The following is a 25,980-nucleotide window of genomic DNA, read 5'->3' as shown; positions in this document are numbered from 1 at the left end:
TATATGGGTTGTCTTTCATAAGACTTGAAAAGATTAATCTGAAATAATGTGCAGCGGAAAAATGCGAATCTCTGCTAATGGAACTTGAAGGATTTGAATAAGGGATTGATTTTTAAATGTTCAAGAGAATGATGGGCTGGAAGAAAAGACGCTCTTGGTTTTATCTCTTGATGGTGCTGAATAGCAGCAGATTTATGTGTGGTTGTGGTACATGATCCAAAAGCTCCTGGGCTTTTCCCTCAGCATTGTCCCCTGTGGTGTAAGTTGTTGGGAACTACTATGGGGGGAGCAGGTGTGCTTCCCACTGCAGTCCAACTGGGGCTGTTCTACCACCATTTACCTTGGTAAGGCCACCTGAGGATTTGGGAGACAGAAACAGGGACAGTGTGGGGCAGGATAGGCTTTGCTCTGGGTGCTTTGAAAGCCCACCCTGCCTGCATCAGCAGGATATCTGACTTCATGGGTGCTGCCATCCTGCTGGGATGCTGTAGGATGCAGTGTTAGCACTGCCCTCAGTCCTGGTGTGGGAAAGGTCCCTGCTCCAGCCTGATGCTGTGCCCAGACTCACCCCAGAGCTGGCCATAGCCATTGGCACCACTGGGCTAGGGCTGGGTGGGTTCAGGACCAGCCAGGGCTCCTGAGATGTCTCTTCCCATTCTAGTGATAAAAGCAGCAGTTTTTCTGCTATGGGATCCTGGCTCACCATATGTCTGTGCTTCAGATATGCTCAGAGTGAAAGTTCTTCCTCTCCAGGCTTGAATCTCACAGCCTTCATCACCATCATCTTCACCTATTCTGGCATATTCTACTCTATCACATCACTGCATCCACAATGGAAGAGCAAGGCATCTGCTCTTGGGAAGCTGCCATCACAAAGCAGCTGTTCTTCATCATCTTCACCAATGATCTCTGCTGGATACCCACAGTTCCTCCTCAAGCTGCAATCCCTGCTGCAGGTGGAAATACCAGGTGAACCTACAGCCCAGGCAAGGCCTTGAAACAGAGCCCACTATGAGTGGGTGGGGAGCACCTTGATGTAGGGGCATTGCTCTGGGATGCTGCTGCGTTGGAGAATCACTAAGCATGAAGGTTTCCTCATCAGCCAGCAGAGACTGTTAGTACTTTATTAATTACACGGATGGGAAGAGCAGTCCCCATCCAAGTCAACCAATCTGCTGCAGTTGCATATGATACAAAACAACAGTCCTTTAAATACAAAATACACGTCTTTTAAGTGAGCATCACCTGGCGCTGAGCTCTACTGCTGTAGTTATATATTAATATTCCAACTGTACAAGTATTTATAGATAGAAAAAAAATCCTAAAAATATTAGGAGAAAAATCATTCCTCCAAATGTTAGTTATTTTTATATATACATATATATAATTTATATATATATATGTATATATAAAAACATAGACTAGAGGCCCAGTTATTTGTTTGTTTCACCAAAAGAGAGACAGATAGGATGTGTTACATCAAAACTGACACCGGGAATCGCTCCCGTGCGTGGGTCATGTTGCCTTCCAGTTGGAACGATGTCTGGTAACTTCGGTCCCTGCCTGAATGGAGAAACCAGGTCAGCTCCTGGGTGCTGTTAGCTCTGGTGGCCAGTTCCTCCATGGAGGAAAGGAAGGGGAACAGTTGTCACTGCAAGGAGCAGGAGTAGGGAGATGGCTCAGCACCCAGGAGGGGCAATGGGCTCTGCCACCTATAGCTGTCCAAAGAAGGGTCAGTCCAGAACATCACCAGCTCCTGGCTGCCACCTCACTTTACTGCAGCAGTGAGGACAGGACAGAGCCTGGTGCATGTTTGGCCCATGCTTTGCACGTATTGTCCCCTTGTTAGCTGGGATGAGCACAGCCCTTCAGTATGCTCATGCTGCCCTGGTCAAAGCCTTTGGGGTGCTGCTACAGCTGCTCGGCTTCCTCCTGCTCCTCATGCCTCCTTGTAGTTTGGAGGGGACATTGCCCCTTCCCAGCCTGCAGCCAATTATAGGGGCAGCAGTTCTGCTGCTCTAGAGATATTCTGCCCTCTCCAAACAGGTAGGCTGGCTTCAAAGGATAGACTAGCTTGGAATGTAATCCATGCAGTCCCATTGAAGCCTAGTGCACAAGGGAAGACTTTCAGCTGTGTAAGAGCAAAGCACAGGACTAAAACACTTTGCCATCTTCTATTAAATTCAGCACCAAAGGTGCAATAGGTTCCTTCTGCACTCAAGGGCTGGCCCTTGAGGTGTACCTCTATACCTCCTCCTAGCACAGCAGCCTCTTCCACTACCAAACAGGTTCTCACAGTGACTCCCTGGCTGTCCCACCGGGTGACACCACACACACAACCCACCCCTCGCCGCCCTCCCTTCACTTCCCAACACAGCACTGCGACCTACGGATGCGGCACCGTCCTCCCCGCTCACTTATGCTTTGTTCCATACACCTTCACCACTGTGGCTGCTCCTGGCTCACCAGCCCTGGCCACGGATCTGCCACAGCCCCTCTTTTGCCCTTTGCTCACCAACCATTCCTGTGGAGACCATGGGCCGCACAGCTTCATCTCTGCTTGAGGGGCACCCAAAGCAGCAGCAGGACAGTGGGATGGGGAATGCCCAGCACAGGATAAAAGAACGCTTATAAATATGTGCCCATGAGCGTGCCAACCTCTGGCTGCCCATCCCATGCTCCCTCTGTGAGCCCCAGCACAGATCCACTGGCAAGTCCACATCACACAAGACAGAGCATCTTCCTGGTGCCTCAGATCTTCGTCTCGGGGCCGCTGGCACTCAGGACTGGAAAGGAGTCTCGGATCCTCACCAGCTCCATGGCACAGAGGTGGCCAAAGACCTTGTTGTACCACTCGGGAGACCGGCCCCTGAAGAAGGGAAGAGGCAGGAGGAGGTGAGCAGGCAAAGGTGCCAAAAAGCAGCACATTGTTTCTTGCCTGGGGACTGGCACTCAGTGTATCTCTGGCTGTGATCAACTGGGGACAATGACCAGCACTGCATGACAGAAAAGGCAACCTGCCTCCCTCACGCCCCACCATGCAGCAAAGGGGAGGATCTGTGACCAAGCTGGGCTTGCAGCAGCTCAGAGTGATGACCAGACCGTGTCTGTCATCAACCCACCCTTACACCACTGCACCCCAGCACAGCTTACCAGAGTGAGGAAGCACCAGTGCTGTGCTTCAGACCCACCGGGGACCCCGTGTTTGCTGCTACACTGAGAGCCACCAGAGGACCTGCCAGCACTGCAACACCAAGCTGATGGCTCCTTTCCCAGTAACCATCTGGCAGCTAAAAACTGGTCCTAGGCAGGCACCATGATGCATGAGCTGCAACAGTCAGGCTGGGCAAGCAGAGGGACAAGCAGCTTCTGCTCTAGACCACTACCTGCTGCCCCATCAACCGCCCGGCAGCACCAAGGGCCCCTGTTACCTGAGGTCAGCTCTGCAGATGTGGGTCACCCTGGAGCGGCCCATGGCACTGGGCTCAATGAGGTACTGGGATGTCAGCACGATGGCTTTGACACCTCCCTCCACCGGCAGCTTGTCGTGCTCCACCGAGATGGAGATGAGCAGGCAGGTGCCCCGCGGCAGGTCCGTGCACCAGCGCCTGCAGGATAGAGAGGATCAGCTCCTGTCACTGTGAGCCCACTCATGGGCAGCCCCTGCCTGGACCTCAGGAGCCTGCACAGCCCAGAGGGGAGCAGCCAGGGCTGGGGCCAGATGGGTTCCACCAAACCCAAAGCAAACCCTTCCCTCCCTCACCGGAGCACCATGCAGTCCCTGTGCGGATGGGGTGCCATGCTGTCTGTCACGTAGTGGTAGACTTCCATGTTCTTGTCCAGGGCTTCCACCACTTTGCTCTGCAGCAGATCCTCATCCCAGAGGTGACGTTCCCGGAGCACCCGGTGCAGCACTGTGGCAGGAGGGGCCTCGATGTCCGTGGAGACCTTCCACAAGCGCAGAGGGTGCCCGTCCCCAACCTGATGGGCCAAGGCAAGGGTTAGGAAAGCTGTCCCATTGGATCCCCACAGTGCTCATCCCCAGACAGCTTCACTGATGGTTCCCACTGCCATAGGGCAGCTCAGTGACATCTGCTGGCTCGTGAGGGATGGGGTGGGACAGGAAGTGCTCTGGCTGCTGGAGAGGCACTGGACACAGGCAGCCAGCTCCTCTGCTGACAACACAGTGATGGGCTCTCTGCTGGGCACAGAGCACCCTCCATCCCAGAGCTGCCCATCTCAGCCCCTGCTCTGGCCAGTGAAGGGGTTGCTGATCCCTCCTTGCATAACAGAACAAGCACCAAAGAGCTGGTAGCAGATGTCCACAAGACCCAGCATTCATCCTGTACGGATGTCCCCACATGACCCCAAGCACCCCTCCACACACTGGCTCTTACCTTCTTGCAGGAGAGCTCCGTGTTCAGGGGCCCTGGGGTGCTCAGCCACCCCTTGAATTTCTCTGATGACTCTTTGAGCAGGTTCTGCACACTCTGCTCAAAGAAGGAGTGTAAATCCTTGCTTTTCCCCTGACACACAAAGTCAGTCAGGGGATGTGGGTAAGCATCTGCTGCCATATAGGAGCTGCTCAGCTGCAGTAAGATGTCATGGGAGACCTACAAGGCAAGAGCATACAGATCTTCAGAAAGACAGAGGGAACCTGTGTGGATCTTGTGAGTGGTGCTTGGCAGCCAGAAAACCATAACTCCTCATCCCACCAATGCAGAGAAGGATGGACACGGCCGCCCTGGACATAAGTCCTGCAGCTTGCAACCTGCAGGTGCCCAAGATGCAGCTGGGCTTTGCTCACAGGGCTGACTGACCCATGGCAGCTGCCCTGCTGATGGATGGGTGCCCTTATGTCACCCCTCACTGATGCCACAGACCAGCACCTGCTGGTGAGGCCGCATCTCCTGCTGGGAGCATCCTGGAAGGGCAATGCTGTGCTGGACATGCGGCAGCCACTCACCTGGAAGAGCTTCTTGCAGTCAGTGATCATGTGGGAGAGTCCCTGTGTTGCAGCCATGTTCTCATTGAGGTCCTTCTGGTCAGGCTTCCCCATGGTGCCCCTCTTGTGGATCGCCCTGTGGGAATGCAGGCAGTGCTGGGACTGGGCTGGCATCCCACTCACCCCATCCTTCCCACTGCTCTGCTTTGTGTCACAGAGCAACAAACCCCTCCTTTGCAAAGCTGTGCTGAGCATATGCATGTTTCCAGTACTGGTTACCCTAGACCACTGGTCTCCCATGATGGACAGGGAAGGGATGATAGGGGCATGGGGGCTGCAGGAAGGCTGGGGAGGCCAGAGCTGGTCCAGCCCTTACCTTGGGGAGGTGCTTTCCTTCTTGGACACGTTGAGGTGGAAGATGGAGGGAGCGAGGCACACGGCCAGGTTCCCAGCGGTCATCTGGTTCTCCTCCGCAGAGGCAATGTCGCTCAGGAAGTAGAGGAGGGTCTGCAGCACCTCCCGGTTCTCATCGGGCATGAGGATAACAGCCGCCTGCACCGCCTGCAGCCGCTGCTCCTTCGACACGACTGCAAGCACAGGCAATGCTGGGGGTCAGCAGGTCCAGCCCTGCAGGCACCACCTCTGTCCTGATAAGCAGAGATGCCTCCTCCCTGGGATACCCCAACCTTCATCCCCAGCCCAGTCCTTACACTGGTAGATCTGCAGGAAGGTCTCCGTCAGCTTGCTGGTGAAGATGGGCTCTGGCAGGTCACGGAAGTACTGCTTCAGCAGGTCAGCCACGTCGTACGCTGACTGCCCATCGTAGTTGACGTGGTCAGGGCTGGTTTCATTCATGTGCCGGAGAGCCTGAATCCGGGACTTCACCCCTGACTTCCGGAAAATGCCAACCTGCCAGGGAACAGCATTGGTTGAGCACAGAGCAGGCACCATCCTAGTGGGACAAGCAAGGAAAGCCTTTCCCCAAAGACCTCACTCCTGCAACTCCGAGGAGAAGCCTGAGTGAAGGATGGCCAAGAGGCACCAGAGCAGTCCCACAGTCTGACCCTCCCCCTTCACCACAACCAAGCACCACAGAAGGTGAGTGAAAAGGACCCCTGAAAACCAGGTTTCCCCCACATCACACGCTGGTGCAGAGCAGCAGGCTCAGAGCCACCCCACAGCCACAGACAGTGGTTGCAGCATCACCTGGTCCAGGCACTGGCTGCGGATGTAGCGCATTGCCTGCTGGATGCTCTGTGGCAGGGGCTGCCCCGTCCGCTGCACATTGATGATGGGTGGCACCCCAAAGACCATCTTATCTCTGTAGCTGGGGACTTTACTCCGCTTCATGAACTTGGGCACAGTCCTGCAGGGTGGGACAGACAGACAGACATCAGTGCAATGAATGGGTCCCTTGGCACCACCTGACAGAAGGGAGTAGGACTACAGGCAGAACAAATACACAGGCTTTTGCCATATAAAAGTGTGTTTAACATAAGCAAGGCAGCTTCTGGGGCACCTTTTATTGATCCAAAATGCTTCAATACGTAACAGCTACACAACAGCTGTCACTCTCTTGTGTTGCTGCAGCCTTTTAATACCCCACAAATCTCTGCTGCCTTCCTGGATGCAGATGATGCCGGGAGCCGGGTATTAACCCCCAGCTCATGCTTGAAAGGATGTCCATAGCCACACAGAGCAAAATCAGCTTTAGTTTCAGCTTTGTCCCCTCCCTCTCCACCACCTTCATGCACTGAAGCTATTCGAGGCTGCACGACCTGCGCTGAGAAGCAGCACCCACAGAGCTACACCACATGGGCATCACCCCAGTCCCCCTCCCCACCAGCTCACCATGTCCAGGCTTGTTTGTGGGGCACAGAGTACTTCTCCATGATGGCAGTGAGACGGAGCAGGGAGCACTTCTGGAGCAGGTTGAGCTGAGCAGAGGACTGGCGGTTGATCTCCAGGGAGGCAGAGTTCAGGCTGGGCCGGTGTGAGTTCTGGAAACTGTGCCAGCGCAGCTTCCTGTGGGGAAAGGCTGGTGGTGAGAGCTGGTGACACTGGGAAAGAGCCTGCCTACCCTTGCACTTCAGGCTCACTGCACCAACACCCAAGGGCTGTGCTGCACTACAGGTCTGCCAAGAGACCTAGGGTGAGCTCAGTGCTCAGGATGGCACACACCTGCAGAACCACCGCTCAAAGGGGACAACTCCAACACCTGCTTTCTCAAGATGAAGACTCCCCAAAGAGACAGTGCTCTCTTAGGAGCTGCTAAAACCCTTCCCAGACCCATACTGCTCTGTCAAGCTGCTCCGGTGCATCCTCAAGCCCAGAAGGGCACAAGGGACACTTCCAGCTAAGAAAAACCACATTCCTCTACACTACTCAGAGCCTGCTCACAGGCACATGAGCCTAGCCGGGGCTAGAAAAGTCACTGAATTTGGCAACTGTTGGAGCTTTCCTAGGGAAAGCACAAGGGAGCACCAAGCACACTGGAAACAAGTTCCTCCTTCTCATTTACACCTGTTATTAGTAAATGAAAAACCATTTTATTACAGGTCTGTGCAGGCAGAGAGGTCGCTGCCTGTACCCAGCAGGCAGCAGGGCTGGCAGGCACGGCTTGCAGCCACCAGGGTGCATCAGCGACCCACGATGTGCTACAACCGCATCACCCTGCTTGTTCTCTCATGAGCATCCCTGCTGCAAGCACCCGTAAGACTGGAATGGGCTCGCAGTGGTCCAGGACCGAGCTTCCCAGGCACAGTGGAGGCGAGAGGGATGCAGCCTTAGCACCAGCCTGTGCTTACCTGCAAGGCCTGGTGAGTGATGCTCCCACCCCCGAGTCCCGGCGCTCCCGCATCTCGATCTCTTCAGCCTCATTGAGGGAGTTGCCCGTGCTATCAAAGTCACTGGCAGAGGTGCCAACATCCGACATGGACCGCTCTTCGAAGTGCAGGTTGGAGGGTTCCCCTCCTGAGTCCAACTCCTCATCCTCCTCCTCACCCTCTGCCTCCCCAGCCAGGTCAGGGGAGATGGCTTTGTACCAGAGCTCCACCTTCTGCTGCAGCCCCCACATGTGCTGTAATATGTCGTCGAGATTCTCATAGGTCACCTCCCCATCCTCCTTACAGAGATCCTCGCTGCTGCCGAACTCCGGCACGTTGTCATACACACTGAGCCTGCTGCCCAGGGAGCTGCAGGAGCCGCGCTGCCGGTGGCAGGCAAAGCCCCTCGGGGAGGATGTGCCTTCCATGCTGCTGCTGCTGCCACCCCTGCCACCTCCCACCACCCCAAAGGGCACATTCCCGTGTTTCCAGTGGGTCAGGGAGCTGCCGCCCAAGGGACACAAGCTCTCAATGGAGAGGGATTTGGGGAACGTGCCTGGCTTGTGGTCCTGGGGGATGTAAACCAGGCAGTTCCCCCGCAGTGCCTGCCGCTGCTGGCATTCTCCAGCAGTCCAGTTGCTGTTGGCTGTCACAGCCATTTCATAGTCCTCCAAATAGACTCCACTCCGTTTTGGGTCAGAGCTCACCTTGCTCCCACCTGAGCCAAGCAAGCGGTTAGTCCTGTACGATACAGAGAAGAAGCGTTTTTTGCCATGGAAAGAGGAACACATCCCTCTTTTAGAGGAGTTGGCTTTGGTGGCTGCAATGTCCCCATTACTCTTCATGGAGCCCCATCCTGGTGCAGCTGTGATGCTGCTGTGTGGAGCCACCGTCTCGTCTGGGCTGGCTTTCTCTTTGTCCTTCCTTCGGAGGGACTCGATCCTCTTCAGGAAGCTGCGAGAACGTCGCTTCTTCACCTTCTCCTTGGAACCCTCACCATGGCTCGAGGGCTGCTCGGGCAAGGAGCGCTCGCTCAGGCTGCGGCTGGAGGTGGCAAGGGTGGTGGCAGCATGGACTGGGGATGGGGGTTCAGGCAGCACAGCCCCAGTGCCCAGTGTGCCGCCGGTGCTGCTGCTGCTGTGCAGGGACACAGCCTCCGGGTTGGTGCTGAGGTCCGTGAGGACACTCTCGTGGCTGGATGCCAGCCGCATGGCAGAGCTCAGCACCTCGGAGCCCTGCGAGAGGACATCGACAGAGCCTACCCGGGACCATCTCTTGCTGTCCCTCTGAAAAGCCCACCGGTTGCTGATGGCACACAGGTCTTCTTCCTCAGAGTCTTCATTCTGTGCAGGCGAGAAAAGGGGATGATTCATTGTTTGGAACAGTGGAGGGTCAGCACATCCCTGCACCCCTTTCTCCCAGGACAATCACCCCAGAAGAGGGCACAGCCACCAGCACACACCTTTAAACCAGTTCTGGTCCCATTTGGCAACAGAGGGCTCCAGGAGACACAGGCTTCATTTTGCCATACCTGAGGGCCATGCTGCACTAGGGAAGGGAAGCTGCAGCTTCCAAACTGCCTCTGATGGCTCCCAGGTGGATGGGACACCCCTGTGAAGCCTCCCTGCAAAGCCTTGGCCACACATGGCAGTGCAGTGAGGGATGTGGGGCACAATCCCTTCCCAGGCCAAAATCAGGACAGTCAGAACAACCAGGATAATCCAGAAATTATTTCCATATGCTAAACACCAAGGTGTGCATTTGAAGTGTATTATTCATTAAGGGAAATGTAAAAGGTTTTGCTATTAACATCCCAATATTTATCACTGTTTGGGACACACAGACTGGTTTCACCCATCCCTCCAGGGTCAGGCTTCCTCCTTGAGATGCACTGGTCGGTGGATCAGTCGAGACCCCGAGGGTGATGCTGCAAGCTGCAGGCACACAGTCCTGCACAGACCATACGGGTGTCCCAGCACCTCAGGTTGTTGTGGGGACACCCGGCAAACAAGTGCCTGCTAATCCAGCCAGGCACCCTCGGGCCCCTGTCTGTCCTGGGAGGCAGTGAAAGGAATGAATGGTGGTGCCAGGCACTGCTGTGTGCCCAGGGACAGCCCCAGCACAGCCCTGTGTCAGCTCTGAACTCAGGGTCGCTGTCCCACCATGGAGCATACATACCCTCAGCCCCTTGCATGCCCAGGACTTACCTGTTTACGCTGAAAGTGAACTTCCAGCTTCATGGAGGCACATGTGTTTAGGGTCATCAGCCTCCTGCAAGAAACAAAGAGAGGTTTGACCCGGTCCTGGCCCTGCTGGGGCTGCAATGTTTGCTTTTCCCTTTTATGCTGCTTCTGTTTGAGAGCCCTTCTTGTGCACTGTCACCTGTCCCACAGCAAATGTGATTCCAGGGATTGCAGGGACACATGGCACAGCTCCAAGCCTGCTCCAGCCAAGGGGTGCACAAGTGACACAAGCCTTTGGTTGTGTGCCAGCAGGGATTTTGTGAGCACAGCCATCAGAGGGGCACTCCGCTCCCTCCATGAAGGTACTGGGATGTCCTGGCTGTACCTAAATGCCTGCAGATATCCCAGCACCCCGTGTTTGCTCTCACACAGCATTGAAGGATGCCCCTCTTCCACTGCTCCAAGCCATGCAGTGGGTGTTTCAGTTCCCTCTGCCTGTTGAGAGCTTGCCTTGGCCATGCCAGCAGGCCCTTCACCTTTCTTTAGCCTACAGCTTCAAGTCCTCTTTCTGTTTTGTTACACAAGTGAATGAATCTCTAGTTAATTCACTTTAATTAGCACCTTCATGAACGCTGCTACAAGCACTTCTGGTCCAGTGTGCAACTACCATGTCTGCACAGCTGTAAAACAAACCTCAAGGATGTATTACCAACAATCTGACTTAATACCCTTTTGCAATCCCACTGACTCCCTAAAAAACAACAGGATCCTGCAACATATCCTGTGTCAGGATTAAACACATGGAGTCTGGCAGAAGGAGCAAGATGGGAAAACACATGTGCTGGGGGGAAAGAGGGATTGATCTTGTTGGGAAAGCTGCATTTGCCAGTGTCCATCTATACCTCTTGTAGGCAAACGCTGCATGAGGCCACCCTAGAGACAGCCTGGGAGGGGTCCGGACATTCCTGCCCTTTGTGGCCCACCCAGTCACACCAGTCCCACGCGTGGCAGGGATGACTGGGTCTGGCCTATCTGCAATTAGCAACCTCAGAAGCCAGGCAGTGACTAAAGGACTTGAAAGCTCAGTCAGAGACTTCTCATTGCCTCTTGCTCAGCTACCACCACCAGCAGGGACAACCAGGAGCTCACTGGGAAGTGGCACTGGGGATCCCCTGCTGCCCAGCACAGCAGCCTCTTTGTTGGGAAAACAAGGAACAGACCCTTTTCCTTCTCTGCTCTGCTGGGCAGCAGCACATGCGGGAGGGACAGCGAGAGGCAGCTCTGGCTTCTCGGCATGGGTAGGATGATGTGGCCCAAAAGCCAAGGCAGGGCTGAGTCACCCACAGCATCAGATGACACACAGCCTGTCAGGACAGACAGACAGCCCTTGGGGTGGGGTGTCCCTAGTTTCAGGCGTTAGCTGGAATCACTGGGACAGTTCCACCCCAAACACTGGCTGCCTCCCCCACAACACACTCGTGGCATGCCCCAGAGCTATTTTCAGCACTGCTGCTGCAAGGGGTATCATGTCCTGGTGGAAAATGTACAGCAGGGCTGTGTTGCCAAGCACCGGATGACTAACGTCACACGGGCACTTGTGAATGCAGAACCCGTGGGACAGAGCAGTTGTTCCAGGAAGAGGAGGGACCCATCAGCACAGTCCTCACCTACACAAATCACAGTCAAACTGAGAGCTCCTGACCCCTGCAGTGAGCACCCACAGCTCCTGACAACTCATGCCAGCGTTAACTGGCAGCATACGACTTCCATGGAGCCCCTCGCACTGCACCTCTGCTCAGCAGATCCCTCACTGCCGGATGACCAAGTGAAACCTTATCCAAGGACACAATTCCTGATGCAGACACATGGTTTGCAAACTCTATTTTGCTCTCACAGATGTTATGGAGCATCCCTGTAAAATAAAGCAGCATCTAAGACGCTGGGCAGACACAGCTCCCTGCTCCAGGATCACAGCCTACGAGGCAGCAGGAGAGGGACAGTGAGAGCACAAGCAGTGGGACAGCAAAACTGGGTGTTTCTTTGTGCCTATGTTCAATCTGAGAGTTCAGCTCCGACCAATCCATTTTAAATCAAGTTCTACAGGCTGGAGTTACCCAAGCTTGAAATTAAAACACAGCCTGGAAGCCACACAAAGAGAAGAATTATTGCTGGGGAATGTCTCTGTTCACCAGGAGCTCTGCATGTTCAAAATAAAACATGCTGTCTTGTTCTCTAGCACAACCCAGAAGGAGCCAATGCATCCAGGCTCCTTACTGCAGAGGGAGCGACAAGCTGCAGTCAGGGTGTGAGGGAGCGTTACCTGCACAGGGATTTGAGGGAGTCCTGGTCCAGGAAGCTGTGGTCCTTCTTCACAGCACTGATGTCGAGAGGGAATAGTGAGTCTGGGGAGGAAAGCAAGAGGCAAATCAGTGCCTATTCCCAAGCCAGCTGCTCTACCAGGCACAAGTGCCAGCAGGGAGCACAGGAGAAGGAGACACCAAGGATGGAGAGATGACGAAGCAGGAGAGCAGTGAGGCGAAAGGTGTGGGAGGCTCTGGGCCATGAGTATGACTTGGAGAAGGCAGGAAATGGCTGGCGTATCACATTGCACCGGGAGCTGCCACCCATGACAGCCGTGGCTGCAGGAGGGGAACCATCAGATAGGGATGCAAACAGCTCCCTGCAGGCAGGACTTGACCCAGACGCCTGCAGCCGCTCCTCCCAAAGGACCACTCTTTGCCCACAGCTCCAGGAGGCAGCCAGCAAAGCACAAGACAGAGATGGAGCAGGTGTGGAGAGGCTGGGGATGCTTTGGTGCCTTGGGAGTGAGCACAGGTCCCATGTGGGAAGGTGGCAAAGGAGAGGGATGAAACAAGCCCCACCAGCACAGCCCTGCTCCCAGCTGAGCACATCTGGAGCCTGGGCTGCACACACTGAGGGGGGCATAAAGAGCCCTCAGCACCTCATGGTGTCTTTTAGAGAGCAGCCACCTCCCTAACTCTGCCCAAGACACATTCTGGCATCCCATAAGATACTACATTACACTTGTGTTGAGCACTGATCAATGACTCCCTTCTCCCATTGATACCCCAGGGTCAAGAAACCTTCCCTGCTCCCCCAGGGAGGCTTAGGAGCTGCTAGGAGATCCCCAAGGGACAAGAAAACTGTACTGGTATGGTGGCACAGTAGATCTAGCAGCAGATCATTCAATCCCCACACACACCTCAAAGGCCATAGGACAGTTCTCCACAGGCAGATGTGCTTGCTGGTCTTGGGGCAGCAGCTGGAGGATGACCCAGAGATAGTCCATGTCCTGGGACTTTGGGCAATGTCCTTTCTAGGTAAATGAGTTGCGAGCAGTGAGGTGGCCAAACACCTCCATCCAGCTCCCTGCTTTTCTCCATGCACTTGGAGACAGCTCTGCTGGGATGAGCTATATAAGGACCTGGACCATTAACCACAAGCATTTAAGCCCAGCTGTTAATGAAGCTATCAAGTGCAATTACCAAGGGGATGCTGAGCCTGGTCAGCTGGGGAGAAAAACACTCAGAGGATGTGGACAGTTTTGCTCAGAGAGGCTGAGAACAGGGTTGTTTTATTCATAGCCTCCAGCACCCACCGCCCTGGGCTGTAAGCACTGCTTGGGGCTGACACCTGGGTCTCCCCTGCAGGAACCTGGCCAGTCCTTGCACGTGGCCATGTGAGGAGCCTGCCCCCTAAAATAGCAACCAGAAGAAAACAGGCAGAAAGTCATCACCAGGGGGGCAAGAGCTTGCACGTGTTGTGGGGGGCAGTGGAAGCGCTCAGCTGAACAATAGCCATGGCCACAGCCCCCCGGAGACCTGGCTTCCCCCTATTGTCCCGGCCAGCAGGGCTGGCTGCAGCCACCGCTCCTTGCACCGGTCCCTCCAGCAGTGAGCAGAGTCCCACCATGGGTCTGAAGTGAGCACAGCTCAAACCCACCACACTGAACCCATGGTAGAGGGGGTGGGAGCTGGGCTGTTGGGGGCTGCTCATCCCCTGCACCCTGAGGCCAAGGACCTGCTCTGCTCTAAGCATGGGCTGGTGTGAGCTCAGCAAGTGCAGACCTTGCTGCCAAACAGCGTACTGGGGCAGGGCAGGAGCCTGCAGGATATGTCAATGGAGAGGAAGGGAGGAAATGCTCATCCTCCACATTACCTACCCTGGCTGCCTCTGTGCTCACACCCACTGCAAACACTCCCTGAACCACTGAAGAGCCGATGGCTCTCCTCAGCCTGCCAGCCCTCAACCTCAGCAGCCGCCTGGGGACTCCTCACAGCCCTGCCCAAGCAGGAAGCATTTGGGGATGCAGGAAAGTGAACAGTGGGACTTGTTCTCCAGGCCATGGCCATGTCCGGGGCTTAGAAGTTTTAACACTTGATTGTTTAATTAGCAAACAATCCACTCCATCCTCCCCCCAGAGCAATATGGGCTCTCCCCACAGCTACCTTTGGTACTTGGTTATAGTACCAAGTATTGGAGATACAGGATATGAGACCACATACAGAGCAGGGACTGGGATCAGGAGCTCTCACCTTCATAAAGCTGGGCATACTGGGGGAACCCCGCCGCTCGCAGCCAGTCACAAGCTTTCTTGGCTTCAGTTTCTGAAAGAAAGCAAAGAACCAGGCTGAGCATCCTGCTGATGCATCCCAGAGCAGCAGCAACCTGCTCCCCCCAGCTCCCATGCTGCCCACCCCATGGTGTATGTGCACACAGCAGAGGAATACTCAGCAGCAGAAAGGAGAGTTGAGGCACACTAATGGGTCCCAAGGGTCCCGATGTGGGGTGCAGGGGATCTCTGCCCAATGCAGCAGAAGCTGCTCAGCTTTAGACTTTCCACGGGCACAAGGTAAAGAGCAGGAGGTAACAGGAGTGAGAGGACCACAGGACACAGTTTTCACCTTTATATGAAACAATTTCTGGACCCACCGAACCAAGTACAGACCTTTGCCAGGGAAGAGAGGAAGGTCTTTGTTTTTGATCATTAGTTCAGAGCTCATCAAAGCTTAGGGCTGGTCACCTCTGCAAACATCCTGCAGAAAGGCTTGCCAAAAAGCCTTTCCTTCTCCATCCTCCTTCCCACCGCCCCAGACCACCCCACCTCTTCTTTCAAGCTGGTGTTCATTCCGGCAGGCACCAAACCCTGATGGTTCCCTATGTTCCGCCCTGGCCAGTTCCAATTCCTCACACATGGCTCAGCTATCGCTCACACAAACCCATCCAACAGCCAGCACTATTTTCTGGGAAATCTCACTACTTTAGAGAACTCAAGGCAAACCAGCCCATAGTCACACAGCCAAAGAGGCGGCTGCCTGGTGTCAGCAGTGCATCGCTCTGCTGAGATTTATACTGCTCAGGGTGACAAACATTTGACCTCAATTGCAGAAATTGCAACAGCAGCTTCAGGGTCTCAGCCTTGCCTCTCAGAGGCACCACCCAGCACAGACTGGACTGAGGCCGCATCCACTCAGAGCAGACCGCAGTGAAACACCCCAATTTCATCACCATCCACCAACAGCCTCAGCTGAGAGCTCTGGCTGCATTTCCAATTACAAAGCTACAAAAAAAGGCTCAAAACAAGCAGTTCAGTTAAGGATAGGACCAAGCCAAAGCCTGGACCCAAATACTTCAGAGGTTTTGGGAAGATGTTTTGGAATAAGCATCTGCATCTGGGTCCAAACTGTGCAGCTGTCCTTAGCTGTGCCTTGAGCCCAGTGAAATCCTGAGGCTGACCCCCTGGCCCTCAACAGGGCTCAAACCCAATAATACCAATGGAAACCTCAACCCTGGAGCTCAGCTGGGTCAGCACAGTCCCCATGGAACACTGTATCCCTCCAGCGCATCTCTACAGGAGAGCACATCCGGCTGGGATTGCACCGACACTCATGGTCAGGAAGCTCTGCAGAGCACCTGTGACAAGCAGGGTTGAAGGACGGACATCTCCCTCAGCCCCCCTGCTCATAGACCCCAACCAGACCCCCTCCTGCTCCTCTTTCACCCACAATGAAGTCACCGACCATGGGGCTGCAGCTCAGGGTGCCCCAGGCCAAGAACAGAAACACCAACCTCCCCCTAATACTGCCCCATGGTGTCCTGACCCCCTGCTGCCCACCACCCCAGGGAGGGATGGGTCTGGCATCTCCCTCACAGAGGGCAGCTGAAGGCAGCCAGAACCAGAGCCACGTGCCGAGCTTACCACTGATGGCGGAGGGGCTGAACTGGTAGAAGAGCATGGCTGGGGACGTGTGGGAGCCCTGTGACACCCACCGTGACCACGGCCACCGGGCCAGGCTGAGGAGCAGCCAGGGCTGCAGCCGGCAGCAGGATGCTCCTGTGCGGGACTGAGCTCGGCTGCCCATGGCCCCGGTGGAAATGAGGAGTCAGAGCACGACATTTCCTTCCCCTCCGCTCTCCTCCCGGCACACAGGCAGATGGGGGGGGCTGTTCCTCCCTCCTCACCCCGATTTGGAGCTGGGTCCAAGGCTTTGAGCTCTGCACTGAGCCCTGCATCCCCCTGGAGCCCTACGGAGCAAGGACCGAACCCACCGAGGGCAGGGGGCTCTGCCCAGCCCAGCCAGGAGCCTGCCCCATTCACAGCCCTGGCACAGAAAAGGTTTCCAAGTGTCCATGTCCTGGCCGGAGCCATCAGCTTCCTCCTCCCACCGCCCTTCCCACGGACGTGCTTTCCCAGGGAAGTGCAGGAAAGGATGGGCAGGCAATACTCCCACTGAACACACCAATGGGTGGTGAACCACACCAGGGCCATGGCCGGATGCTCTGCATGGGGGCCCCAGCCCTCACTGCCACCTCCCTGGGAGCTCCATGGCCAGGACAGGGCAATGGGGAGCCCAGACCCACACTGAACAGCCAGCAGAACAAGTGCCTGTGTGGAAACCCAGCCCAAGCCCCCAGGGCCATTGCCTGGAGACCCTCAGCTGCCTCAGGATGGTTAAAAGAAACCACAGGCAGCAGCAATGGAGATAGATGGGTTTCCAACTGGGAAATCCATATGTCCAACTGGAAAATGAGTGTGTTTCCAGGCATACAGATTCTCTGGTGTCTAATAAAGGTTTACTGCATGCTACACCCACCCTCAGCCAGGCCAGGAAGAGGGTCTGGGCAGCAAACGATTTTCACAAGCTTCTATTATCTGAATATCTTTGAGATCTGTAGTTTGAACATGACGGAAATGATCCCATTGCAGTTGTGCTGTGGGAGGAGCAGGCACGCAGACACCGGCAGACAGGCACATAAACATGCACAGAGCCCACGCTTCCCTAAGAAGCAAAGATAAATCCCACAAAGCCACCTTCTCACCACACACCAAGCTCAGGAGCCCAATACCCATGTGCCTGGACAGCCATGGAGCCAGCCGGCAGCAGCTTGAGTTGTGTGTGCCAGGCAGAAAGAGGTTCTCATTTTGGCAGTGAAAGTGGAAGCAAAGGATGAAACTCAACATGAAAGTGGAAAAAAAGGGCAAAATTCCCCCAGTCACTGAATGGTAACACATCAGTGTGGGGGAAGTGAGATCTGCACTGGGTTTGTAGCGGCTCTGACAGGAATGGCTCCTGGCCATGGGATGTCTGGATCCTGACATCCCTCCCTCAAATGCTTTTGGGGCTACATCTACCCCACCCCTGACCTGGAACAGGCGTGCATGGGGAAAACCCCAGAGAGGCAATAAAAGCTCTAAACTGAGCAAGCTGGAACACCAGAGGCCAGTGCAGTTACAGGCAGGAAAGCCACTTCCCAGAAGCCCAGCAGTGCACTTTTGTTTTAGAACTCAAGAACGAAACAAGAAGTCACACCCCAGGATCCCAGCTCCTCATGAGCTTCCAAATGCCCCATTAAAAGTCCCACACAGCCAATTAGTGTGAGAAAAGAAAACCACATCATAAAATTGCCCCTGCATTACCTAATGGAAAGCTGTGATTCCAGCTGCCCGGCAGATGTGGGTGGCAGCTCCCAACCTCCAGCTGCCACAGGGAATGATGGTTCTTTTCTTCTCTTTTTGGTGTGTTTTCTTTCCATCCGCCTTAAAATGAGCTTGCTTCAGCAGTGACTATGCAGAAGTGCAGCCCTGCTTCCCTTCCAGGCCATAAACAGAAGGGGTTGCCTGCTTCCTACAGAAATGATAGAAAATCCCAAACCCAGGGTTCTGGGACTTCGTTGCTTGAAAAAGCGAGGACCTGAAACAAGCTTCCCATGGGAAACGCATATCCTACTACTGCTGAAGTTACTGGGGCAGTGAAAGAGGAATGAGCTCTGCTTGCAATAGAGTGCTTACAGAAATCAGGGTTGCCTCTCTGAAAGGGGCATCACCCAAACGCATCATGAGCCAAATCTGCACCTGACTAAAGGCATCTCTCCCCTTCCAGGATGCTTAGGAGAGGCACCCAGAGGAAGCTCCCATGCTGTGCCGGTGCTGCTGCTTGCACCAACCTGGGCTTTCACAGCAGGAGAGGCATGCTGAATCTCACACAGCCATGGGCATCCTCCATCCACACACAGTTTGGCACACAGCACCATAAATACCAGCTATCTGCTTCCAGCCCGGCCAGCTCCCAGCACCATCCAGCAAACCGCAGAGATTCCAAAGCCACCAGCATGGACAGGGCACACAGATAGGAATGAGAAATGCTGTTGGACACTCGCCCAGATGCAGCGGGTTTCCATAATTAACCTTCATGCAGTAAATAGGTCTCACAAGTCTGGGGAACTGATACATCGCCAACAAGGGATTGTTCAGATGCCTTCACACCTCCAGCCCCAAAATGCCCTGCCTGCTCCCAAGGGCATCACTACCCTGGGACAGCACCATGCAGGGGGTGACAGCCCAGCCATCCTGTTCATGCCCCAGACAGCCAGTGTATGGTGTGGATGAAGGCAAGGGACATCTGAGGGTAAAATCCAGCCTACAGGTAGCACAGGAACTGTAGGCTAGCGTCTGTGTGGGTACCCAAGCACTGGCTGGTACAGCCTGTGCAGAAAACCATCTGACCACCCATGGGGCAAGGAGACCAAAGCCACTGGGTTCCTGAACACCTCATGCACCATCCTCATACATCACCGCAAGCTCCTCTGCTCCCAGATGCCCTCCAGCCACCAGCCCAGTGCCCTTCCCTCCTTCCCCTTTGCCCCTGGGCCATACCTGGCTGTGGCTGATGCTCACAGTGCCCTGCTTGGTGTGCTGTGCCCCAGATGGCAGCAAGGCTGAAAACCCCAGCAACCCCTCAGTGTGGACAGCAGAGAGTAAGGAAGGGCCCTGGGATACTGGACAAGCTGCTGCTTTATTGCCCAAGTGAAGGTTCCAGGTAAAAAACCAGGCTCCGCTCCAGCGGTTGGCCCCCTGTTTTGGAGCTGGGTCCCCTGCCTTATCTCTGCCCTGCTCGCATCTCGGCTCAGCCCCAGCAGTGCATGTAACCACAGTTATCAACTGCAAGCAACAGCTTTGGTTTCCTCTCCTGCAAAAGAGCCTAACAGTCGTCTCATGCCTGTTCTAATTTGCTCTAAGTAAAATTAAAACTGCTCTTTGCACCCAAAGTGAGCATAACCCTGTGTTTTGCAGTGCAGAAACATGACATAAGAGCACAAGGAAGCCCAGGGCAATGCCAGAGCTTGGTGGTGCAGCACACCTTGCCTAAAAGTTGCTTCTCCCTTTCCAGGCTAGACAGAGGAGTTGCATCCCATCTGCACAGGGAACAGCACCACAGCCACATACATTGCCTGGAGCAACTTAAATTCATGTTTGCAACCTTTTCTGTCCTTAATAAAGATTGCAAGATAGCACTGAAGTAACCACATCAGACCCAAATGAATTAGGCTCCACTGGACCTTTGCAAAATGCAAACACATTTGTTACCTTCTTTACTTTGAAAGGGGAAAATGCTCCTCCTTTCCTTCCGCTGTGACAACAAAGCCTCAGAGCCACCTCCAGAGAAGGCAATGCCCATCTCCTGCAGCAGCGAAGGATCTCCTTCTCTCCTCCATGGTGTTAGTTTGGACCCAGTAAGGCAGCACTGAACAGCTGACATCCATGCTCAAGAGTGAACCTGCTGCTGGAGGGAAGAAACCAGCAGGGTGCTGGTGTCTGCTGGACATGGCTGCTGCCCAGAGGCATCTCTGCCCCTCAGAGTCTTGCAGTACCTTTGGCCACCTTGGGACCCCTCCTCAGCTCTCAGCTTCAGGCTGCCCCAGGAGCCTGAGCATGGCGGTAGCTCAGGGGTTAATGTCCTGTGTCTGAGCAGTGCAGCTGCAGAGCAGATGTCTGATAGGAACAAGGGGATGCAAAGGGCACCATAGGAACAGAAACAAAGGACCAGGAAGGTGAAGACCCTGATGTGTGCTCATAGCCTCCCCCACCTGCATTTCTGCATCTGCTCTGACCCCAGAGGAACAACAGGGCAGGAACCCATCAGCTCCTGTGACCCAAGAGCCCAGCAGCAAGCACAGCTTCCAGAGCTGAAGAAGGCAATGGCAAAGCAAGCTCAGGGGAGAGAGGGCCTCCGGCTCCAGGCCCCCCAAGCACCACCCTGACAAGGTCTGTCAGTGCCAGCACAGCTTCTACCCAGACACAGACTTGGGGTGAAGTTACTATCTTCTCTTTGGCACCAGTTATGCATTGCAGACATTCACCCTGCTGAGCTGCCTGTATCTCTAGAAATGTCCATCTGTGTGCATGGGACAGTGAGAAGCTTCCCAATGGAAATACCAGTTCAAAGAAAGAGCTTGCATGATGAATAGCCCAGCAGGAACAAGCAATGCTGGCCAGAGTGACCGCACTGCAGGTCACTACCCTTTACCAAGTGAAGAACACCACAAACCCCAGCATAACCCCAAACAGCTGAAAGAAACAGATGGCACCCAAACATGGGATAGAAAGGCAGAGCTTTGCAGGTCCACCTGAGCTCCCCTTCCCTGCGCTCATGCTCCAGCAGCCCTGCACCTGCAGCCAGCAAGCAACACTCACAGGGAAAGGGGCAGCCTGCCCCAAACACAATTGCTGTGGGCACAAAGCACTGGATGTACGTTGGCATATATTACCTGCATTTTCAGTGCTCAGGTGGCTGTGGTGGCATGGTGCTCTCATTTCTGCTGCTGGAAACCCAGAAATGTTGAGAAGCAAGATGCAAACAGCTACTCAGATGCTGAAGAAAATGAACCCATCTTGCCCATCCTGTATCCCACCCTCTCTGAAGCTGCACTGCTGTTTTCCTGTTGACCATCCCTGGATCTCACACACACACACTTTGTTTGGACTAGCAGACGCCATCCTGCCGGGCCAGCTCAAGCTCTCCACCTGACCTCCTCAGTAGCCCTGGGTCACAGCATTCACCATCTGCCAATGGCACAGGCCAAAAACTCACCTCCCTCACAAGGACGGGTGACATTGTGCATTTCTTTACATGGACAACAACAGGAGCCCATGTTCCCATTGCCTGGAAGAGCATTAGGTCCAGCACCGACAAAATGATGCCCCCTTAGCCTCCAGCATGTTGTGAGGTTGAAGTCGAGAGAGCTGCATCCCAGTGCTGCTTCTGCCACAGCACTTACACCAGAAGCAATGCAAGACCCAACACAAACTATCATTGAAGGCCAAAGAAGGTCAAACAAAGGAAAATGGCAATAGGTTTGCTAAAAAACCAGAATCAGCAGCAGCTCTCATCTTTGCAGAGAGCTCTAAATTCCATAAACCAACACTTGCAGCTGACACATTCACATCTCCAGTCAATGCAACCAGCTGCCGTTTCTCTCCTGCACTACATGCTGCATGCTTAGAAGCTACACTCAGCTCCTACTTTTAAATCTAGACTTGCTTAATACATAAGGGAATTTCCTCCTACATTTATGCCTTTACTTAGAATACACACAGGTGTATGTTACCAGAGGAACTCCATGGGGCAGCATTTCCTTGGGGTTTTCCTGCAGCTTTTTCCGTGTTGTACAGACTTATAAACCCATCCAATTCCAGGGTGACACACTGGCACTTGCTGTCTGCTCCCTGAATCTGCAGCTGGTCAGGGGAGCTGTGTGAGCAAAGGTGCTCAGCACTTCTGCACTGACACCTGCACACACCAAATGTGTGAAAACCCCATCCCATGTCAGAAAAACCTCTGCAATACCCCACAAAGTCCTGCATGCACAGGTGACCATGATACCTGCAAGCAGCACACTGAAGGTGCGTTTATAGCACAGCTCTTGTGCTCTGCACAGAGCATCCTCCCGCATGGGGACATCTCCCTGCTGTCCTTCCGGAGATAACGACAAATCAAGGCACAAAACAACAAAACCCCAAACCCTAAGTTTAAGATAAAACAACAGTAACATTCCTCCTGCAAACAGAGGTCTGTGTACATGGGGCAGGACTTGCACCCTGCCCGTGGGATCTCTCCCACCACTGAAGGGCTCCATACAAAGCCACAAGTCCCTTCTGCTGCAGGCACCAGCACTGCTCCCACCCTGCTCACAGAGCAGCAGCCACAGGCTCCTGGGGAACATTGTCCCCATCCAGCAGTTGCCCTTTACAGCCCTGAAGCTGCCTCCCCTCCTCCCCATGCCCTTGTTTCCTCTCACTTATAACTGCTTCTAAGTAAACCAGCATTCGCAGGCAATGCCACATCCTGGGCATGGCTGGCACCAGCCTCACCACACTCTGTGACTCCCCACCAGTGCCGGCTGCCACCCCAGCCACCCTTGCTGCCTGGCAGGAGGCAGGGGTCAGGCTCATGGAAAGGCATTTGGCTTGGGCTCAGGAAACAAGCAAAGGTTGTGAGGAGCTGGCATGTGCGGCCACCACACTGCACCGTGCGGCCACCACACTGCACCGTGCGGCCACCACACTGCATCAGCTTGGCTGCCTCTGTGAGAAATAAGCCCAAATATTAAAAAGGCTGCAGATCTCTTACACCTTCTGCATCTTAAGTGGGGAGCAGGGGGGCTTGAAAGGAAAGCCACACACAATGCGACTGAACCCAGCCTGTACTTTGTCACATCCATTTCCCTTCTCCTTCCTACCACGCACAGCTGCACGCTCAATACCAGCAGTGCCGGACTGCACCAGAGGCTCAGGGCTCAAAGCGTGCCTCACTGCAGCCCCTCGCCAAGCAGGCAGTGCTTCTGTCGGGGCAGGAGCTACAGATCATTGCAAGGAAGTAAAAACAAAGGTAAAGGGAAGTCTGGTCTGTTTTCAAGAACAGGAAAATAAAACTTAACAACAAAACAGATTACCCCCTAACCCTTCCTTCACCCTGCTGCACAGGAGCCAAAGCAAACCGAACTTGCTGCAAAGGAAACACTGGTTTCAAGTCATCTCTAACAAGGAAAAAAAGGTCATTTTACAGAGCTTCCCATCTCCCCTGAGAAGCCGCTGCTGGCTGAAGCCTCCCCGATACAAACACAGAGCTGGGACACAAGCATACAGACACAGAGCTGGGACACAAGCAGACTCACCATGGCAAGAGCTGTTAATCCTGGCTTTGTTCATTGGAAAACGTGGATTAAATGCAGAGAAAAATACTAGCATGACAACTGCCCTCCTCGATCCGCAGCCCAAGCCCCATGCACGGAGGGGAGCGCGCTCCCGGCCGAAGACCTTCCCACAGCAGTCACTGGGGAGCAGTCCGGCTGTACCCAGCTAATCAGACCTGCCCTCCCTGCCCCTGCCCGCAGGGACAACCATCCATCCAGCTCCTCGTTCGCAGCGAACACATCCCCGGCCGTGCAAGGGCTCAACTGTCGGAGCAGCGGGGGTGGGAGCTGGTGGGGAGCCGGGAGGAAGCCGGAGCGCACAAGCTGCAGGCACACTGATTAACTGTTTCCAGGTCTCTGTAAACCCTGCCCAAGAGGCAGGATAGGATTGCATCCCCTCCTGAGCAGCCGTGCCTGTGGTTGGGGCATTCCCATCCTTGCCCTGGCCACCACCAGGATGCTGGTTCCCACCGAGTGGGTTGTGGCTTTCGACTGCAAGTGGGAAAATTAGGTACTGAGATGCTCAAGTGTGAAACTTCCCACAAAGCTGCATTTTGCTGGCACAAGGAGCTGGAAGCAGAACCAACTGGGAGGGGAGTAATGGATACCACCAAAACCACCTTTCTCATCCCTTCAGATATTGATTAGTCAAAGCAGTGACCATAAACCTCAGCTTCAGGACTCCTCTTGGTTGGCTGTTTGCAGAGTGCACAACTGACACCGCTCACAGCACACATGAATGCAGCCTTTCCCATGCACAGGAGATGGCAGACTGGGAAAGCAAAGGCTGATCCACTCAGTGCCACAAAACACCAAAGAGGACCAAAAGCTTTGGAAGATGGTTCAGGGACAGTAACATGAGCACTGTTATCCAAGACATCTAGACTTGATTGGCTGACTTTCTACTAATTCATGCTTTCTACTTTCTAATGAATACTAATTCTAATGAATTAGCAAAAAGTAGAATCAGTTTTGCCTTGCCCAGGAGTGCTCCTTCCCTCCACGCAGGCAGGCTTTGTCTGACCTTTTCAGGCAGAGGGAACAGCACAGTCCAAGTGAGAAGGTTCTGGTTGACATGGGATTAATCTCTGTAATGAAAAGCACATTCTCTGCAACACTTCCGTGAGTCGGTGCTTTTTGGCATAAATAGCTTACAGAATGAGCTGTGAGATCCCCTCCGCTGAGAGGGACCTGGCAGGGGAGATCCCAGGTCCAAAGTGCAGAGGGGGACAGCTGAGAGGAGAGGGTTCGTAAATACATCTGCAAGCAAACTGGAGAGGAGCAGCCTGACAACACCCGCACATGTGCCAGCAAGGGCGTTCAGCTGCCAGAGCCATCGCCTTGCACATGGAGTGCGTCTCCATTCGTGTTACCAGCCACCATGTGCACCATTTCCACCAACGCAGGAGGAGTCAAGAGCCACTTCCAAATGTGATCTCACGTCCCAGCAATGCAGGGAAGTGCCGGGCCTCAGAGACAGCAGTGCTGCTGCCCGGCTGCATGCCTCAGCTGAGGGTGCCTTGGTGACTGCCCCATCCAGCTCACAACACACATGCCACTAAAGCTGCTCAGGGATCCCAAAAAGCTATTTTGACATAGGAGGTTAATAAAATCCCTGAACCAAGAGATCTTTGATCCTCTCAGGACTGAAAGAGAGCACTTCCCTTGCAAAGAGGCTGAAAGTCAGCAGTAGATTCAGCCAACTGATAACAAATAATAACCACCACTGTATTTTACAGTGAAAAAGAGCTTTCCATGCACACATGGCAGCAGACACCAAACTCAGGTGATGGTGCAGGTGGCTGCTGGAGATGCTGGTGGGCGAGGCTGGCTCTCCAAGGGAACATGTGCCATCCATACCCATGGCAGCATCGGAACCACGTCACCCAGAAGTGTGCAGGGAGGCACAGGAGGGTGCCATACACATGTCCTGCCCACTGCACAGGGGATCTTGGTCCAGTTCTCCTTAGGAAAAGCCTCTTCCATCACTCCCCCTGGCCAGGCCTTTCTGTCATTAATGCTACTATGGCACCACAGAAGCAAACCAGACTGCAACTTCCAGCTGCAACAAAAGAGCAGCAGCTGCCTCCGGGGTCTCCAGTGAGCCAGCATCTGTAGGTGGGTGAGAAGGGAGAAGAGCAGCTTTGCTGGCTCCAAAGTGACGGGAGAGGCAGCCAAGCATCCCCTCATCCTGAGCAAACTGAAATGCTGCCCAGAGTAGGAGGCTGAGGGGGTCCCTGAACCTACAGCTCCTCCTGGGGCACAGAGGAGATCCTGGTGCCATTGTCCTCTTCACCTGTGGGAGAAAGGGGGAGCTGGCACAGTCCATCTGAGAGCTGCCTGCGTGTCCTGGGAAGCTGCTGCCCAGAGAAGTGAGGGAAGGGGGTCCCAGTGGCAGGAGAACACCCAGCATGGGGACCTGTGTGTTGGCTCGTTGCATCTCCTTCTCGAACTGGTCTTCTCCCAGTCTCTCTGAAGTCTGGCTAGAAGGAGGGCTAATGTACCCTGATACAGCTGGTAACAAGCTGTGCTGATT

At 54.4% G+C, this 25,980-nt stretch overlaps 1 protein-coding gene across 3 annotated transcripts in view; it reads right to left on the bottom strand.

The window, feature by feature from the left end:
• Positions 1-1,110: 1,110 nt before the first annotated feature.
• STARD8 (StAR related lipid transfer domain containing 8) overlaps positions 1,111-25,980 on the bottom strand; it is a 54,851-nt gene continuing 29,981 nt past the window's right edge. The window contains exons 1-14 of one of the 3 annotated variants that reach the window (XM_034064195.1): positions 23,427-23,562; positions 14,510-14,581; positions 12,274-12,355; positions 9,978-10,041; positions 7,753-9,113; positions 6,797-6,970; positions 6,152-6,311; positions 5,656-5,854; positions 5,322-5,532; positions 4,967-5,081; positions 4,398-4,613; positions 3,764-3,981; positions 3,432-3,608; positions 1,111-2,869 (exon numbers count right to left, since the gene is read on the bottom strand). In XM_034064195.1, coding sequence (XP_033920086.1) covers positions 2,752-2,869; positions 3,432-3,608; positions 3,764-3,981; positions 4,398-4,613; positions 4,967-5,081; positions 5,322-5,532; positions 5,656-5,854; positions 6,152-6,311; positions 6,797-6,970; positions 7,753-9,113; positions 9,978-10,041; positions 12,274-12,355; positions 14,510-14,581; positions 23,427-23,499 — 3,240 coding nt within the window. In that variant the 5' untranslated portion in view covers positions 23,500-23,562 and the 3' untranslated portion in view covers positions 1,111-2,751. Of the gene's footprint in view, positions 2,870-3,431; positions 3,609-3,763; positions 3,982-4,397; positions 4,614-4,966; positions 5,082-5,321; positions 5,533-5,655; positions 5,855-6,151; positions 6,312-6,796; positions 6,971-7,752; positions 9,114-9,977; positions 10,042-12,273; positions 12,356-14,509; positions 14,582-16,173; positions 16,304-23,426; positions 23,563-25,980 lie in introns of those variants that run through there. The other 2 variants (XM_005145222.4, XM_031045556.2) reach the window with 2 other exon arrangements.

This window comes from Melopsittacus undulatus, chromosome 6 (genome assembly GCF_012275295.1).
Source record: "Melopsittacus undulatus isolate bMelUnd1 chromosome 6, bMelUnd1.mat.Z, whole genome shotgun sequence".
NCBI lineage: Eukaryota > Metazoa > Chordata > Aves > Psittaciformes > Psittaculidae > Melopsittacus > Melopsittacus undulatus.
This window is presented reverse-complemented; position numbering and strand designations above follow the sequence as displayed.